The 19029-nt window shown below is 35.8% G+C and overlaps 1 protein-coding gene across 1 annotated transcript in view; it reads right to left on the bottom strand.

The window, feature by feature from the left end:
• Window positions 1-19029, bottom strand: part of LOC123316965 (calcium-responsive transactivator-like) — a 68368-nt gene that overhangs the window by 12003 nt on the left and 37336 nt on the right. Inside the window, exon 3 of the mRNA XM_044903291.1 lies at window positions 16263-16442. Coding sequence (XP_044759226.1) covers window positions 16263-16442 — 180 coding nt within the window. The remainder of the gene's footprint in view (window positions 1-16262; window positions 16443-19029) is intronic.

The following is a 19029-nucleotide window of genomic DNA, read 5'->3' as shown; positions in this document are numbered from 1 at the left end:
TGAACGGTTCTAGAGAACTATAGTAGCTAGCAGAAAACGGATCACACATTTCCAAGATCCTTTTTCAAAGAAACAAAGAATGGTGAAAACCGTAGCCTCCTACGATTTTTCGTTTATGAGTTTTCGGCAAAAATAAGGTTTTAACAATTTCGAAAAGTTCTTATAACTTTTGAAGTTACAAATCTTGAAACTTGAACCTTTTACATGCACTATTTTAAGTATAATCTACTGACGAGCCCAAAATATTTTTTTTTTCGAATCATTAGGCGAATTTTTATTGAATTAGTTATTTTTAAATTAGAGAAAAATCTTCTTCGTATAAAAGTGCCTCAGAAGATTGAGACCTGTAACTTCAAAGACAAAAAAGTTATGAGAACTGTTCGAAATCGTCAAAATCTCAATTCGTTCAAAAATTCGTTTTCTTCTAGCTGCTATAATTCTCGAGTTTCCCCAAGTAGAAAACGAATTATGGCCACCTTGTACATGTCAAAGGCTCACCCTGTTTTGCCTGTACATATGCTATTTCTTTAGCTTGATTCATCTGATGGCCACCAGAGCACGTATACAAAGGAGAGACCAACATTATATAGAGGAAAACAGGAGATTTCAAAAGTATCCATTTTCGCTTCAAATGTTCCAGTATTGCTGTCCATGACTTCGGCATTTTGCAAGGCTTGGGGAGGAAATCCCAGCAGATGCTACGTATATCGCACAAAGATCACGGCCGTAATATAAATTCGGTTTAGCCTAAATCCTGAAATGCAAGACTGTTGTAATTCACATTCAGGTAGGTACCTATCCACTATATATTCAAAACAAATATGCTTCCATGAATTTTATGTTGCTTTCGAGAATTTCGTCCGGTCTATCCTTCCATTTCCTATAAACACAGGGGAATCGGCGTAAGTTGATGGAATTACTGGCACGGGATTTGAGCGAATATCAAAGCGAGGATTGGATTCACATTATTGCAACGGTTCTCGATCTTTCTTGTTACGTTTCAACGGTCGATCCGACCTGACATTGACAATGTGAAGTACAAGAAATCTAGACAAATCCTCATTTTTTTAATTTTCCTTTGCCATACAGAAAAAGGGTAGAATGAGGCAACAAACTGAAATGCCTGCTGCATTCCACTCTGACAAAAAATAATATCCCATTTTAGGTAGTTTTCTACATTTTTATAGAATCAAAAATAGCGCAAGTAAAATTTTGTGGCTCTTTTGGTTTTTGCGTTACAGAGTCGAATTAAAAAGTATTACTGTTCTAACAAATTAGCCATATTCTACCTATCAGAATGTAATCAGTCCGGCCCTGTTACTTCTGGAAATTGCGAAACACCGCGAGAAAGTTTCCAGCGTCTATATAAGCTCAGCGGAGGAGCAGGACAGGATAAAAAATTTTACAGTGCAAGCGGAGAGTGAAAATAAATAGTAGTGACATAGTTAGTTACTAGTAAGCCCAGCGATCTATTTTATCGGTGGATCCATCTTTTACCACCAAATCAAAAGAAAAGTCATAAGCGAAAATAAAATCGATCAATCAAATAAATCCTTTTATACACCGTAGTGATGTTTAGGTACTCCTGGCCATCCAGTTTCAAGAAAGATTATTCCACCACGGTCAATACCGTATGTCTTATATCAATGCTGCAGTCTTTTAATATTTTTCCTTATTTAGAATAGAATGCCGAAGTGAATAATAAGCTATATGCAAGGAAGGATGGAGTGACTGCTTACCAAGGATCATAATAATTTATAAATTTATACGTTTTTTTTTCTATTCAGAATATTTTACGGATTTCTACTCCAGGAGAAATATCAGTTCAAAAGAGACGGTCAGAGAAATTGATGGATAGAGTAAATAGGAGGATGAATAAAATATGCTGACATAACTTTTTTTTCATACTGATAGCCCTAGACCTCCAACTCGAAGGATTAAAATGAACCACCACTATTATGTAGACGATGGAGAGCATGTTCGTCATATTTTTTCGAATGTGTAAAACGACGACGAAATTATCAGTACGAAATATGTGTTATTATAGTATAAGTGTAAAAAATCAGATCATACTTAATCAATTTAAAAAATAATATAAAGGGTGTTCTATTGAAACAATTTATATGTTAAGGTACTTCATAACTAAAAACAGACAATATTAGAGAAAATAAATTACGTCACAATAATTCAGAATCAGAATAATTTTTAACTTCTTCGATCATTGAAAAGAAACTTAACTGAGATAAGAGAGATTTCTGAACAGTTATACTTTTCAATTCTACAATGTATCTCAATAACCAAAAGAGCTATCAAAATTCCGGTTGCGGCAGTTTTAATTTCATAAAGAAATAGGACACTATCGCGAAAACCACAATCCACTAACTAAATAATGGGAGAAACGACGCAAAAGTTCCTAAAATGGGATACCCTGTATGTACATATGTAACGGCTAAAAATAGGTGTCCGCATAAACTTAAGATTAGCCGGCTACCGGTTTATATTTGAGGACAGTCTAAAGTTCGATAAAATATTTATTTGCTTCAGGAAATTTTATCATTACCCGAAATGACTGATTCCATATGGATATGCAATAGCACTTAATGCTATTTTGTACAATAAAGTGAGGTTAGGATATATAAGGGCCATTAGTAAATGTGGATTGTGTTTAGATACAGTGTTTTTTCCATATACATTGGTATATTTCACCCACCACTCAATAACTTGCTTTACGGAATGAAGGATGGAATTCATCAAGTATAACAAATTAAACTAAAAGCAGCGAAAACATCCAATCTTGAACACAAAAATATTATGTTTTGTAAAAGTGATAAATTGACCCATAAAAAAACTCTCGAAAAAACATTAAACCTGAAAATTGTTGAAATGTTTGTTTAGGCTGGCTCTGTTAAAAAAATTTCTCCCAACATACGGTTTCCGAAATACAGCCAGTTGCCATCCTTGTACGGAGCATTCAAGTGTTTTTTTTCATTCAATAACCTGGCCACAATTGAAACATCAGGTACTTTCAACTTTTAGATTTAGATTTTTGAATTCGCTCATAATAACTGCTCCACAGAATACTTTTCTGCCATTGAAAATATGTAGGTATAATTCGTAGATAAATTGCATTGTTTCAATTATTTCATTATTTTCGTAAGTTTAAGAATTACAATTCTTTAATTGCCGGACAAATGCTTCCTCCAAATTCTTGCCAATACTTTTGCTATATTTTTCTATATTTTTAGACGAGAGGCTGTGAGAACACTCAAGTTTGGCGAAAGACGAAATGAACTAACATTGGCAAATCACCGAAGCTAAACCTAAGTTTAGCCATCCAACCTTAACTTCATATTCACACCTATCTCTAGCCGTCACACATGTTTACAACATAACTGACGTTATATCAAATCGGAATTATGGAATTTTCGTCTATTTTACTGAATCTATATGGAACGCGCTTGGTTGAACCTACCAATATACTGAAGCCTGTACGCCGTAGCAAGCACATTAGGTATATATGATAGAAACTGGTATGTATTCGAAATATGTACTCGACTGTTGCTATCGAAATACATTCCTTCTAGGAATATTTGGAATATCGGTATGTACACCGAGATTGAAGATTATTCGGAATCAGGCGAATTCAAGTTCTTTCCTTATTGAAAACCTTAAACGCTGTCCACACCATAGCATCGTGTGAGTATACTGGCTAGGTTGATTGTTGGAAAACTGGGTCGATTTTATCAAACACATGATCCATTTATGTATGAAATCGATATTCTCTATGTAGTGTGTTTCCAAATGTGAGTCTCTAATTTTAATAGCTGTTAGAACTCATCAAAATAAACCATTCCTCCTACAAGTAAAAGTGTATAAAACTTTTCAAATATCTGAATTAAAAGAATCCTCTATCAATCTTGTGTTACTCTCATAATCATCAGGCCATCTTTAAATGACAGTAACATTCTTTGCTGGAAATTTGTTCTCACAGAGTGGGGGTTTTCTGTTGACTTCGGTGTTACGAGAATTGTTTGCCTCATTTCTTGTGGATGTGATATCATCGGTGGACATAATTCATTTTTTCATGTTTGCATTATTCGAGAGCCTTATCAAAATCTCTTTTTGGAGAATAATCTTTCAATTACAGTGCCTGTCTACTTTGATGATGGTAGGTGTAAAACGGTTCTTTATTCAATGTCTTTCATTCTTTAGAGTGGCTAACTTCCACTACACTAGATATAGTATATGTTCTTGTGGTTGCTGTCTTCGACTCTTTCAGAATTTCTTCCTTCATATCTGCCATTGTGATGTAGCAGGCTACACTTTCCCACCAAATCAATGATCTCTCGCAGACATAAATAAATTTTCAGCGGATATCTTTTTGCGTACAACCAGTTTGCTAAGGAAGAATTTCACTTGCACTCACCATGAAATAAAATAGTGTCAACGAGTTCTATTTTTGAATGAATATATGGCATGATTGACAAATCCTCGAAAGGAAAACACCAGAACAATCAACCAGTCGTGTGACCGTTTCGCTCAAATCAACTACTGAACTGGAAAATTACGTCCACTAATAAGATTATGATACAGCACTCATAACACACAGCAAGAATTGAAAGATACCATGGAGAAATTACAGGAGCTATGTGACGAAATCATGACATGGATGAAAAAATAGAGAATACTAACTAAAACTGACAAATCTGAATTAATAATATTTGGCCATAAAATATAAGAAAACTCACCATTTGTAAAAATGCTCCAACCTTTCCAATACGCAAAATATTCAGGAAATACAGTGAATAATAAGACCAACTTCAAGATGCATTCCTACAATGAAAACAAAGAATGATTGCTGGATCAAAGCACTTAAGACCCTCACCTACAAAAACCGCGGCATAAACCCCTCTACAGCTTACAGAATAAACCAAACTATATAGAGACCCGACATCAGCATATGCACATCTGATATGTAATAACTGTAGAAGGCGACCCTTAATAATATCGAAGTAGGAGAACGTAGTAGCATGAGAACACTGAGGAGAATAGGCCATCCAACAAATCCACTCCATAATCCACCAAATGATCTTGTGATGAAATGGAGAAAAGTTGATTCCAAAACAAAAGAAATTTGTGAGCAGACCACACAACCTCCGAACCCTCCAACCGTTCTTTATGAACCGATCCATCATTAAAAACAAAACAAGAGATGATACCCCATGAAACAACTAATGGATGCAATAAAGAGCCTCTCCGACAGTTAGAGCTATCGCTTGGAACTGATTTTTTTCTTTCTTAATGACTATGTAAAGTTTATTATCATAATATATTTTCCAAGAAAATAACCTTCCAACTTGACAGAACTGGTTTTGGAGTTTTTTTATTGGAAAAACAATTAGATACACGATGTATATTATGTATTCTGAATCAGAAAAAATATTGGACTAGAATATGTAAAAATAACATGAGGTTTATATTTAAATTAATGAAAGCCACCACTATCAACCATATGGTTAATCGAGAAAATCCAGATATCCTAGCTATCACCGAACATTGTAAATGTGAAGAAGAACTCAAAATCTACCATCTACAAGGATATAGGTTACTGACAAGTTTTTGTCGTGCAAAGGGTAAGCATGATGGTTCAGCGATCTATAGCAAGGTGGGCCTCAAAGTCAAAGACTTAAGTCTATTTAAATATGATCCCTCTTTGAATTTGAGGCCATTTTTGCTATAGATCGCTGAACCACCATGCTTACCGTTTGCACGACAAAAACTTGCCAACCCGGCTTTCATGAAGCTTGATCGGGGAATCAACGTTTGATTGACGAATAGACGTCAATTGTTTTCAATCGATAATTCAGTAATGATCATTCAGAATATCATTCTCGCATCAAATTATGATGGTCGTACGCTCATTAAATCATTCTCAATTGCTACTTCTTCAATATATTCAGAAATTAAAAGGTTTCAGTGATTTCGTTTCAGTAATCGAGTGATTGTCAAATCGTTGGTAGAACAATCAAGGTTTTATGAAACCCGCAGTTAGTCTTATTAACGTGATTGAGGGTTGTTCTGTGTAACTATATGATGCAAATTATAAATTATTAATCATTTGTATCTATCGACCTAACACTTGGCCATTAGCTGACGTTGACTTATTTTTGGAGAGGTTAACAATTATTCTCCGACGTTGTTCACTGTTAAAGGCAAATTTCATTTTGGTTGGTGACTTCAACTTTTTGATTGATTCTCCCGATGTGAGAAATTACTTGTCAGTACTGAGCTCTTTTAACTTGACAGTATCTAACAGAGAAGTTACTCGCTCTTGCTCAGGTTCATGTCTGGATAATGTTATAATTGCACTTGTGACTTAAGTATAAGAATACCATATTTGTGATCATTCGGCAGTGAAGTTCTCAACTGACCTGTTTTGATACGGAGTGATTCATGAATATTGGCCTAAATTTGCGATAGCCATAACTCTGGACTGCACGGTCCTATTTCGAAAAAATTTCATGGGTTTGTTCACTTCAGAATGCTCTTTCGAGCGGTTTGTGAAATATCAATATTTTCAGGGCAGTACTCAGAATATCGAGATTCTTCATTCCAGCCCCAAAATCAATATTTTTCACATCACAGAAATTTCGTTATTGCTATGAAAAACTACATAATTTATTCTAAGGAATTCAATTTTCATTTTGCATGGCACACTTGTCACAAGGGAATAGGAACAAGAAGGATTCATATTTTATATCATTTTTTTCGAAATGCGGTCCTGTTTTTATTCCTTCGGTGATAATATATAGTGTCCTTTGCCGCGATTCTGAATTATTTTAAATTCCGTTTAATTCTTCTTAATTTTAAACCCTCAGCAGATACTGAGTGTTCGTAAAAAAGTGTTTAAAAGTATGTAAGTCGAGCTGTGAATTATTTTGATGTTACATATTGAATTTAGATACAAATGATGTAAACCATCTTGGAAAATATATTCCATAAGTGTATTTGCTTCATAACACACATAAGTATTAAAGTTTATTCTTCAACAATGAAAATGTACTATCATCAGAGATGTTCGAAATGGAGTTCCTTCATCTAGACATATTTCCTAGCTCTTAAAATCAGATTATTTATTTCCCTTCTTATCATATCCGGATTTTGTTTAACTTCTCTACAGGCTTCTTCTTTTCTCTGCTGCAAATACTCCCGTGATGTCAGAAGTGTCTGTCACTTTTTCACGCACACTCAGTGAGAACTGAGGGTTTAAAATGAGTTGAACAGAATTTAAAAAACTTTAAATTATCGACCGAAGACAATTAAAAATATCACCGAAGGAATAAAAAGAGGACCGCATTTCGAATAAATGACACAAAATATGAATTCGTTCGGTTCCTATTCTCTTGTGACAAATGTGCTATGCAAAGTTAAGACTGAATTCCTTAGAATGGGTTATGTAGTTTTTCATGGCAATAACGAAATTTCTGTGAGGGATGTGAAAAATATAGATTTTTGTGTCGAATTAAAAATCATGATATTTTGTGTACTGCCCTGAAAATATGTATATTTCATGAACCGTTTGAAATCGGACCTTGCATTCCAGAGTTATGGCTATCGCAAATTTAGGTCAATATTAATAAATCACCCCGTATTCCCGAAACTAATTGCCTTAGGATACAAAACAGGCAACTTTTCGAAGAGGCCTGGATGATCTGCATTCACCATTGGGCTATGGCCAACGATTCATGAAATACCCTGCATAAACATTTTATGCTCCTTTTCCAAAATTTTCGAAAACATTCTCTGGTTAGGTTAACTAACTTCTTCATCAAATTTAAAGTCCTTTTTCTCTGTCAACACGGTTTTCTGAAAAACAAAAATATAGAGACTGTACTGTTCGAACTCATTCATGGGGTTGTTAAGGCACTTGAACAGGATCAAATTCCACTAGGACTTTTTTTAGACCTTTCCGAGGACTTCGAATGTGTGGACCATCAGAGGTTATTGGAGATTCTTGAAAACTGCGGAATCAGAAATGAAGAACTGAAACTCATGGAGTCTTATTTGTCTTATTGGGCGTACCCCAAGGAAAGATTGCTGATCCCCTTCTCTTTCTGATTTATGTACATTTCTTGCATCGAGCACAGAATGTCATCACAGGTGGTGCTACGAGATCAAGCTTGTACTTTCCATTGTTTAGTACCTCAACGATATCCTTACAAAAATTCACTGATGATATGAATTACAGATCAGCAGTTATTACCGAATCTATTGCAGAGGCGGAAATTATTCTGGCAGTGGTAGGAAATTGGTTATCGGTTCACAATCTGGTTATTAATATGAATAAAACCCAATGCATGTACTTTCACAGTGACAGATCCAAGTTGAATTTTCCGGGAACAGTTATTGTCTCTGATGTTCCCATCAAGGTGGAGAACAGCATTAGACTCCTTGGAATAATTCCTCGATAAACATCTAAAATGGGGTCAACATACCGAAAGGCTTATAGGAAGACTTAAAGTTGCTTGTTACGCATTGTTCATGCTTAGATGTAGGATGGACTTTTGTTATCTAAAGATGGTGTATTATGCCAATTTTCAGTCTACGGTCATTCTATAGTCTCTGGTGGAATAATTTTCTGGGGATGTGCATCTTTTATGAGTGATATTTTCATTGTTCAAAAAAAAAAAAGATTTGCGAATCATGTTACATCTAGGATTAAGAGAATCGTGACGTGGATTATTTAAGAAAAAGGATATTTTAACATTTTATGGCTTATACATGTATACAAACTTTTGTTCTTTACTAAGCACAATCATTATTTTGATGCCTACAGGAATACAAATAATACTAGAAAAATCAATACTTTCCATGTTCCACCACATACTAGTGTAACAAGGGAAAAATCTGTAGACTGTATGGCAATAAATCTGTTCAATGTACTTCCCCTCAAGTTTAGGAGCATAACTTGTCCAAGAAAATTCAAGAAGTCACTGTATAAATTTTTTCTTGTCTTGTGAACCATATAATCTCAACGAATTCAAGGAATATTGTAAAAACAATTCTATGTTTCTTGATAGGTTTATGTTAATGTAAATTTATGACTTGTTCCTTGTTCCTTTTTTATTCTTATGTAATTACTTGATATCAATAAACTACTACTATACTATTTTACTTATAACTTGAAAATAAAAAAAGAAAGAGGGATACTCTTTTGGCCGTTATTAATCTTTTGAAAATCAAGGTCAGAAACGTGACATAAATTTTGCCTCAGCTCTTATGGTTAAATATCTGCCATGCAATCCCATCGAATTTTGCTCACCCTGTACACCCACTCATCAGACACCCTGTATAGGATATAATCATGAATATTCGTTCGAAATCCACCATCTCCAGAGGGAGCCATACCCAGGTTAGGATTCGCTGAATCACGATAGCGAGGGTTCTATACTTCATGCAGTGTGAAGTAGCGATGATATCGCCATTAATCAACGTGTATGCCACGATAGTCAACGAAAAATACTCGAATCTAGTGGAGATTTATTTGATTGCTACATACGCGTCGAGTTATTAATCTCCATGTTGGAAATTCGGCCACGCCAATTTATCAGTTCCAGATTCTGTGAATACTTTCGAAATCAGACTGGGTATTAGAGTTTGATGATTCAATGAAAACGAGAACGGAACGTACGTTACAGCATTTTAATTGGATCGAGTCGAATGGGTTACTCGTTCTAATATGATGAAATTGCGTACGGCGCTGATGGATATGGAATAGAAGTATACGAAGAGAATAAAACGATGACTATTGTCCGAATACGGATTTTGTGAAACATTATAACAATCAACCGTGATCAGGCCCAAGGAAGCACAAACAAATTTGGAGTGAAATACTCGCAATATAGGCTTCAAAATGATCTAAAACGAGAAGTATTCTAGGCCATCCGATAAAATTAGCAGATCTATTCGATCGATGAAAAACTAATTAAATAGAACACTGGCGCGCTCCTTGTCCACTTAAATAAATACAGGGTGTTTGATGGTTTATTAGACATTTATAGGAAACTTATAGTCATTTTGTTCTGAAAATTTGTAAGCTGGGATTTTCTACTATGAACTTTAAGCTTGAAGTATCTTCAAACCTCTGCAGCTCCTGCTATACCGGAAACAGCTAACTACTTTACTATGTCAAGTACACGCAGTACATCTTTGCACCTTTAGATAGCCGATTTAATGGAAAATTCAACCTTATGCATGCAACGCCTTGGGATTCATATGAAAAAATGCTGAAAACTAGAGGTCAAACTTTTTTGAATAATACTTCTTAGGACATTTGCTTAAATTTTTTCATTATGTAGCATATATAACTCAATTTGTTTGTTGCACCAAAAATTAACAGGGCACACATGAGATGATAACCAATTTGAAAAAATCGAATTCCAAAGAACTCAAAATTTTGAAATTACAACTTAAATTTTTTATCGTTTGAGTGGATTTCACGTGAAGGAAGATGAGGGGTTACTAATATACTCTACAAATTCGAAACATTCAGTGTTATTAAGAAAAAACTTCAATAAAGTACTGTTTGATCTGTCTGTGACTACAGAATATTGAATATATTCTATGAGAATTATAACTGGAAGTATTAGATCTTCACCTATTCCATGATTACCAGTTCTTTCAAACATTGTACAGCCTATATTCGCCCCTGCAGACAGACTGCAGTTATCAATTCTGGGAAACAATTTCACTCCTTTTCCGACTCATTTCCAATTACATCCAATATTCCACAAAATACGATTCCAAGACTGAAGTCGCGTAAACCCTAATGGTCGAACACAGGGACGTATGATATTCCGATGGAATCCAGTTGTCCTAGTTGTGAATGCGGGGACCCAGAAGAAACCATAAATCATCTGGTTTATGATCGTCTAATTTATAAATTTCAGTATGATTATACATGAACTTTCAAGATCTTTTTTGAATTGGGTTGTGTATTTTAGGTCAATCTGATTTATAGAACTTAATTTTTTCATCTCATATTTTTCTGCTTTTGTTTTTCCATTTCAGATTAAATTTTCTAGTAATTTGGAGAAGAGTTACTGTTCTTTCTTTCACTTCGAGGAAAAAATCAGTTTTTAAAGTCGAGATGCCCTTCAATATGAAATATTTCAGCTCATTTTGTAAACAGTTTCATCTCTTAGAATCCACAACACTCACGGGGAGAAAAGGTTTTTTGACTGGGGTTGTTCCCTGAGCTCTTGTATCATACGCAAAATTGTATGGTAACGTTTGGTTAGGATTTTGTGTCTAGGTACAGTGGATCACCATTTCATCGCTCGATTTTATTCCACAATTCATCCTTTTCAAATGAAATATTTCCAAAGAATGTTGATCTTTCTTTACGAAACTAAATCAATAAATTCACTTTCGATAATTCTGATAAATATCTTGATTTTCTAGAAAAACTCTGTTAGGCCGTACAAATCTCGAAAGGAGTACTGACAAACGTCAAAGTTTGTTTTCATTTCGCAGCGCCCTCATCGGTAATTGGATTCGCGAGTACTAACTGACAAAGAAACTGCAGAAGGAGCTGTTTAATTTTTTTCTTTTGGTAAGACACATTAAAATTTGGAGAAAAAAATCGTGAAGGTTTTTTATATAAACATTTTTTGTTATAATACTTAAAAATATTGTAGTCGTTTTTTGCAAATTTTTTTAATTTTACAACAAACTAGCTGTTCGAAGAGATCCAAAGTCGATGTTTAGTTGTTGTTACAATGCCCAAACCACGTCTACGCGGAATTTATCGCTAGCTATGTGAATTTGAAAGAGGTCGAATTATTGGTCTACAGAAGGCGGGGTTGTCATTTCGAGAAATCGCTAACCGTACGAACATAATCCAACCACTGTAATGAGATATTATAAAGCGTGGTTTGATAATGCTCAAAATCGAAGAAGAGTAGGCACCGAACGTCGAAGGGGCACAAGGCACAAATGAAGTTCAAGATCGGCGTCTAAGACTTATAGCCATTAGAGACCTATTTGCGACAACTCGATCTTTAGCTGATGAGTGGTTAGGAGAACAAGGCCATCCTGTAACTGTCCGAACGATTTACCACCGTAAAAGGTCTTTTGGACTGCAACATTATCAACCCGATCTTATGTTACCTCTTAGGCCAGACGCAAATAGAAACGCAGGTTAGTGAGGTAACCCAGCGTGAGTTTTTGTAAAACATAGAAAAGAACAAGACCACGCAAATAAAGCGTGACAGTGACTTGTCAGATACTACGTGCAGCGCAGGAAAAAGCTGCGTCACCCTGTGTCCCCTCACCAACCTGCGTTTCCATTTGCGCCTGGCCTTACGGTTGAGCATCGCTGGCAACGATTACAGTGGTGCAGAGAACGACAACATCCGAATGTAGAATGGCATCAGATCGTCTTTTCTGATGAATTTCGATTCTCCTTGGGTTGGCCGAAGAAGGGTTAGACGACGTCGAGGAGAAAGACGTGAACCTCATTTTGATATTGAGCGTCATGTACTCCGGACAGTATGCGTTATGGTATGGGGTGCTTTTGTACATAGAAGAATGTCACCCGTAGTCTTTATTCGAGATAACATGACAGCGCTACGTTACCTTCAAAGGTAACGTAGGTGGAGCCATATGTTCTCCCTTACCTTAACCGGCTCGAGAATCCAATATTTCAGCAAGATAATGTTCGACCTCGTGTTGCCAGAGATAGTTTCAACTTTTTTGAAGCTACCCATATGAATATTTTGCCTTGGCCGCCCAGATCCCCCGATCTTTCGCCCATAGAACATGTTCGGGACATCATGGGTAGAAGGTTTGGAAATTTACCCCAGCCCCCACGGACTTTGGCGGCTCCGAGACATGAATTACAGGTAGCATCTTCTTGTATCAATGCCAGAACGTGTTGGGGAGTGTAAAGATAACCGCGGTGGATAAACAAGTTATTAGAAAGTAAAAAAAAAAATTGTAAACACTTTTTTTTCTCCGAATTTTAATCATTTACTCCTCGCTATACTATATATGTTTTACCCAAAAACATTTAAAATTTAAACAGCTCCTTCTGGGTACTGCAGTTTCTTTGTCAGTTAGCATATATCACTTCAGTCTCTGGCCAACAACAAACGTTTATTTTCCATTTCTTGAATATGTTACGGGCAATGTAATTATTTATGTCAGTATTCATAATGCTTGGTTATTATGAATAATGACCATTAAAATTCTGCAATTTGATAAATTTGAATTACTTTACGATAATTTCTCACATTGCCCGGTCATTATAAATACCGCTATTATTTCTTTGGGCACTTTGATTAATTGACAGCAGTGGGACAACCACGTGCGTGTGGTGTAATTTCGGCTGGCCAATCAGCATTCATTAGGTTTGTTCGTAGAGTGGTTTGCAACGGTTGTGTACAGAGCAAGCGCAATTCCATTTTAGGGTAGCGAAAATCTATTTGCGCTTGCTGTTTCAGTGGCTTGTCGCCTGAGGCTGTATTTGTGACTTGCGTCGCGTTATTTACGTTTTCCGGTTGTCTTTGGATGTTATTTAGCTTATGTGTGACCAATACTTATTGATATATGTCTTAAATTGACTTTGGGTTCTGTTTATTTAGTGTTGGTAATTTTTCTATAAAATAAAATACAGGAAGAGTCAGTAACTGACGTCAATGACATGAAGCATAGTTTTAATGAACGTCTGGATGAATTATGTTCATCAAAAGCTCAGAATACACTAATTCTCACAAAGCCACAATACTTGGAGTTACTAGAAAAGGTTAAAACATCTAGAAGGAAAGTGGTAAATAAGAATAAGATTATAAGTGTTTTCGTAGGTTTGACGTAATGACTATTGGAGAGAAGAAAAAGTTGATAGTTCCTTCAAAGGGAGGTAAAGAACAAATTAGATTTTACGTACATCGGAAAGAGTTATTTCAACTCTTACATGATGCACATATAGCAATTGGGCACGGTGGTCGAAACCGTATGGAAAAAGAGCTAAATTCAAAGTATAAAAACATTACAAGGGAAATGATTGTTACATATCTAAATTTATGTATGACCTGCGAAAAAAAAAACACAGTGTGCCAAGAAAAGGATTAGTTGTTAGAACGATACTAAGTAAGTGTAATTGACATGCAGTCACAAGCTGATGATATAAATATAAATTCATACTTGTATACCAAGACCATCTTACGAAATTCATTCAACTTCGACCTCTTAAAAGCAAAAGAGCAGAAGAAGTAGCTTATGTGCTTTGGACATTTTTGCAATTTTTGGTGCGCACAGTATTTTGCAAAGTGATAATGGGAGAGAATTTGCTAACAGTACTATTAGCGAACTATGTAGCATGTGGCACGAGTTGAAGATGGTGCATGGGAAGCCCTGACACTCCCAAAGTCAGGGTTCCGTAGAATGTGAGGATCAGGACGTGGAAAATATGCTTTGTTCGTGGCTAGAAGACAATAGCACTAGGAAATGGTTAGAAGGCTTACGTTTTGTACAGCTAATGAAGAACAGAGCTCATCATAGTGGCATAAACTGTACTCCGTATGAGGCCATGTTTGGAACAAAGTTAAAAGTTGATTTAAAAAGTTTTTTACCCACAGACGTTCTGCATAATATAAATGGTGAAGAAGACTTAGAAGTTCTAGTAAAAGATCAGAGCAATTTACAGTCTGTAGAAGAAGGTCCACTGAAAAATAAACCTGAGTCACATGTGTTAGCGAACCTACCAGGTCCAAGTCAACGTGATGAGGAGGAACAACTTTCTATTGATAGTTATGTTCAAACTTCAACTTTGCCAGCTACACCAAGTCCTGATTTACATAATAAATAATTTCAAGAATCTTTCGGGCATGAAGTTTTCTCGGAAGAACCCTTGGTAAAAAAAAAGAAAGCCGACATATAAAAAATTAGGCAGATTTCAGCGAACAATCTAAAATAACAAGCTGAAAAAATGGTTCAAACTTCTAACACAAAATACCCTGATGCTAAAAAAGGTAACACAGTTAGAGTTCGAGTCCTAGATGTCGACAGAGGTCGTACCGATGGAAGAAATATTTTGGCATTTGTTCTCGAAGTAACAGATACTAATCTGTATAAATTAGGCACGAAACACGGAATTATAAATCGATTTTATGCCAGGAACCAATTTACAAAATGTAATGAGAAATTTATATATGGCGAAGATATTCCACAGACAGAGATTTCACTAAGAGAATGTTCAAGATTGTCATCCAAGACAGGGGGCCAAGGCTATAGTCGATGTGGCTGTAAAGTTGGCTGTAAATCCGACAAGTGCAAGTGTCGTAAAGAAAAAGAGCTATGTAACTCGAAATGTCACCAAAGTGGAAGCTGCTCTAATAAATAAACCCTCTATGTATTACTTCATATTGACATTTTGTGTAAATATAAGTACGTACATATGTAATACATTATTTTCATTTATTAAGTTTTGTTTGTACTTATTTCATCGCCACCGGTTTATTTGTCAGCATGGGAAATTTCCTTTGTTATTTTTTATTTGTTACTTTGTCAGTTAGGTATGTAAAAATTTGTTATTTTTTATAAGAAATATGAATGAAAATGATTTTCAAATTGCCCACTTGACTTTTAGCATTAGACATAATGACCGGGCAATGTAATATTTGCAACATAATTTATCATTTTGTGATATCCTTTTGGGCACTTTTCAAATTGACCGGTCATTATAAACAATGCCCAATTATTTACATTGCCCGTAACATATATATGTTCCAAGAGCTGAACTCATGCACACATTGTTGTCACAATGGTCACACTAGCGGAGTGATGTACTGTGAAATGATCCATTTCGGTTAAGAATTTATTATGGAAAGTTATGAACAACATCGATACGTGCCCACCAAAGAACATCATGAAATTTCAGTACTATGACATGCTTTCTGACCAGCTTTGCCTTCGAATTCGAAATGTCAATATTTTCCCGCATAATCTGCCAGAGCAATTTTCATCAAATATATATGAGCAATCAGCGGGAACAAATTCAATCAATTCCACCGAAACCGACGATTCTAATTCCACCCTTTTCCCCTTTAACAAATGTCGCATTAATTGGGTTTTCCCCGAACGCAATTATTTGAATTCTTATTCCATTTCTGCCGACCGGCAGAAATGGAGGCAGGAAGGAAATAAAGTTTCGCCATCATTCAAATGAGATGATCAATGCAGTCCTGAATAAATAGACTCACCTCAGCTTTGAATCCCTCCTTGGGATCTGCGGTATAAGTTACAGTACGTAGGAACCCGTCGGAATCCACCACGGAATAACTTCCAGTAATTTTGTTTCCCTCCTTTTGTTCCTTGCGATTCTGGTAGTTTGTATAGAGGTCGTCCTTGACGTCGAATCCGAACTGATAGGAGGGATTTGGCTGGAAACAAATATTTGTCAGTCATTTTCGTGCGTACATAGGGTAGGCTGGATTATACCGTTGCCTAGATCGGAAATATTTTTTCTGGGTTTAGGATTTTTTGTCACAAGAATAAATTGGCCCTGATTTTTTCATATCTTCGACCACATACTTATCATAAGTGCCTTAGGGAAATACACGGTTGTTCGGCTCCTTCTTCTTCTTTTTCCTTGTTTTATTGATCTATCACAGATTTTATAATTGAGGAAAAATTTTCAAATTTACTAACGGAGAAAAAGAAGGAGCTTATCATGGTTTCAATGATGTTCAACCTGAGCCTTCAGGCGTTAATTTTATTAGTTTTCGAAGATATTACTTATCACTTAATAGCTTTTGCTATCTTGAATGATTTATTCATTGTGTAGGTACAGGGTGTAACCGTAAGAGCTAGCGAAAAGTGGATGACCCGTTTCCGACCTCGATTTTCAAATTGTTAAAGGCCAAAATCGCATCCCTCTATCTTCTTTTGTTTTCAAGTGATAAGGGAAAACTCATTTTTCGGCTCTTCATACTGGTGCCTCTATTTCGTAAAGTATCAGTGTGACTGATGTAATAAATGTCACCTTCTACAAACACTTTTTCATGTAGAATGCAGTCGCGTAGTAAAAGATTTTTTTTCAGTCTGCCTGTTCGGTGATATTTTTTTAAATATAAACCCTTTGTTATTTTTACATATTCCAGTCCCATGTTTTTTTATGATTCAGAATATATATCATCCCTCGTGTCTCTGATTGTCGGGTCAGTTTCTCAAATTCGATCGATCGGAGTCTGATAATATTGAAGTAGATCGCAGGCAATTCAAGTCTGAGCATCTCCTTTCTAACCTAACCGTCCTAAACTAACCTAACCTAATCTAACCTACGCCTACTCTATTTCTTTTCTTTTCAACGGACGACTTTGATGACTTATTCTTCATGAAATAGACTTACTCATGAATATATATTTGATATTTTATGGTATACTACATGGTCGTAAACTGACAACGAATTGATCGTTTATTCGTGTTTCGACAAGATTTCCGAAGAGATTAGTGCTTAGTAATCCCCAGAAGTACTCGCGACTACTTTAGTCTGCTATTTCGTCTCGAAGTATGGAAGCTTTCAATCTACATCACTTAAATCTATGCTTGGCTTTTCATTTTGAAATTTTTGTCACATACTCATTAAGATGACGATGTACACAAACGCAAAAATGACCGATATGCACATTTTACATTGCGCAGTCTTTTTCTTCGAATTCAAATTAGCCTTGCAGTGACTAGAAACATCCTAACAATTTCGTTTTTGCTTTTTGTATGTTTTTTCTGGTTGTGAGGCTCAATACTCAGCAGTACATTGCCGAATTCAATGCAACCAAGCTATTTTAGCTTCTTCTGAATGTTAGTTCTTAAAAATAAACAATCTTTCATTTTTTTTTCGATCACTTCATCAATTGATAGATTTTATGTCATTCTCTCGTCAGTCTCCTCTTTTTTTTCGTATTCTGGAATATTTTCCATAAGTAATAGTGAATATCGATCTTAGCAAGAGCGAGTTTTTTGAATGATTTCGCACTTAACTGAGAGTAACTTTGGAAATGCTTTGGAACTTCAAAGTGACTTTCTGTTCAGTTTGAAATTGAATTCGCTGTATTTTTGTGGTTTCGTTAAAGCTGATTCATACTAGACCGTGTCGGAACCGGGTCGGGATCGACTCCGGGCCGTAGCAACCGGGCGTGGCCGAGCGTCCTACATGCTGTACCGTCAGTTCTGACCGTTCCTTAGCTGTGTGTGTATCGCAATTGTGATTCCAGAATGATATTTTCCGAAGAATACTTATAAGCCGTTGTTATTGTACTGAATGATTAAGAGGAAAAGGAGAAACAAGTTGATAAAATCAAAAATTCTGTAAGAAGATGGTTGAGGGAGAATTTGCAACACTCTATAAAGAGCTGTTGGACGATGAAAGTCAATTCTTTGGATATTTTCATATGTCCAAAGAATGTTTCAATATTTTATTTTTAAAAGTTAAATATGGTCTCACAATACAGAAGACAAAATTTCAGGAGCCCATTTCACCTACTGAGCTATTAGCAGTGTGTCTCAGGTAGTTCATTAATAACCAATACACAAATTTTATTAGGAAAATCAACATATATGCAAATTTCAATGTACATTAACATACAGCATATATTATTCAATAATTTGCCTATCACATTTGCTATTACCGGTTGGGCTGCTGGTCTTTGATCGGAGGGTTCTTTGGATGTTGGTGTGTATACCGATAGTGAAGTCCATGGAGTCTGCCTGACTATTGATGACGAACTCGTTGACGATTCATATGTAGGTAATGTGAAAATCTCAGATGAAGGACCAGGTTGATTCAACTGAGCCAATTCTTACTCATGCAATACTGAAAATCTTCTTCCTTTGGCAAGATGCTGCTAATACGGGGAGAACGTTTGACTGTAGGTATCAGACCTTGAAAGAAGGCCTCAATGGGGTCAATTTCGGCTTGAGACTTCTGGTTTTTCTCTATAATATATTAGATTAGGGAAAAAAAATCCATTA

The sequence above is a fragment of the Coccinella septempunctata genome, chromosome 1, assembly GCF_907165205.1.
Source record: "Coccinella septempunctata chromosome 1, icCocSept1.1, whole genome shotgun sequence".
Taxonomy (NCBI): domain Eukaryota; kingdom Metazoa; phylum Arthropoda; class Insecta; order Coleoptera; family Coccinellidae; genus Coccinella; species Coccinella septempunctata.
The sequence above is the reverse complement of the archived record's forward strand: the minus strand, read 5'-3'. Positions and strand labels throughout refer to the sequence as shown.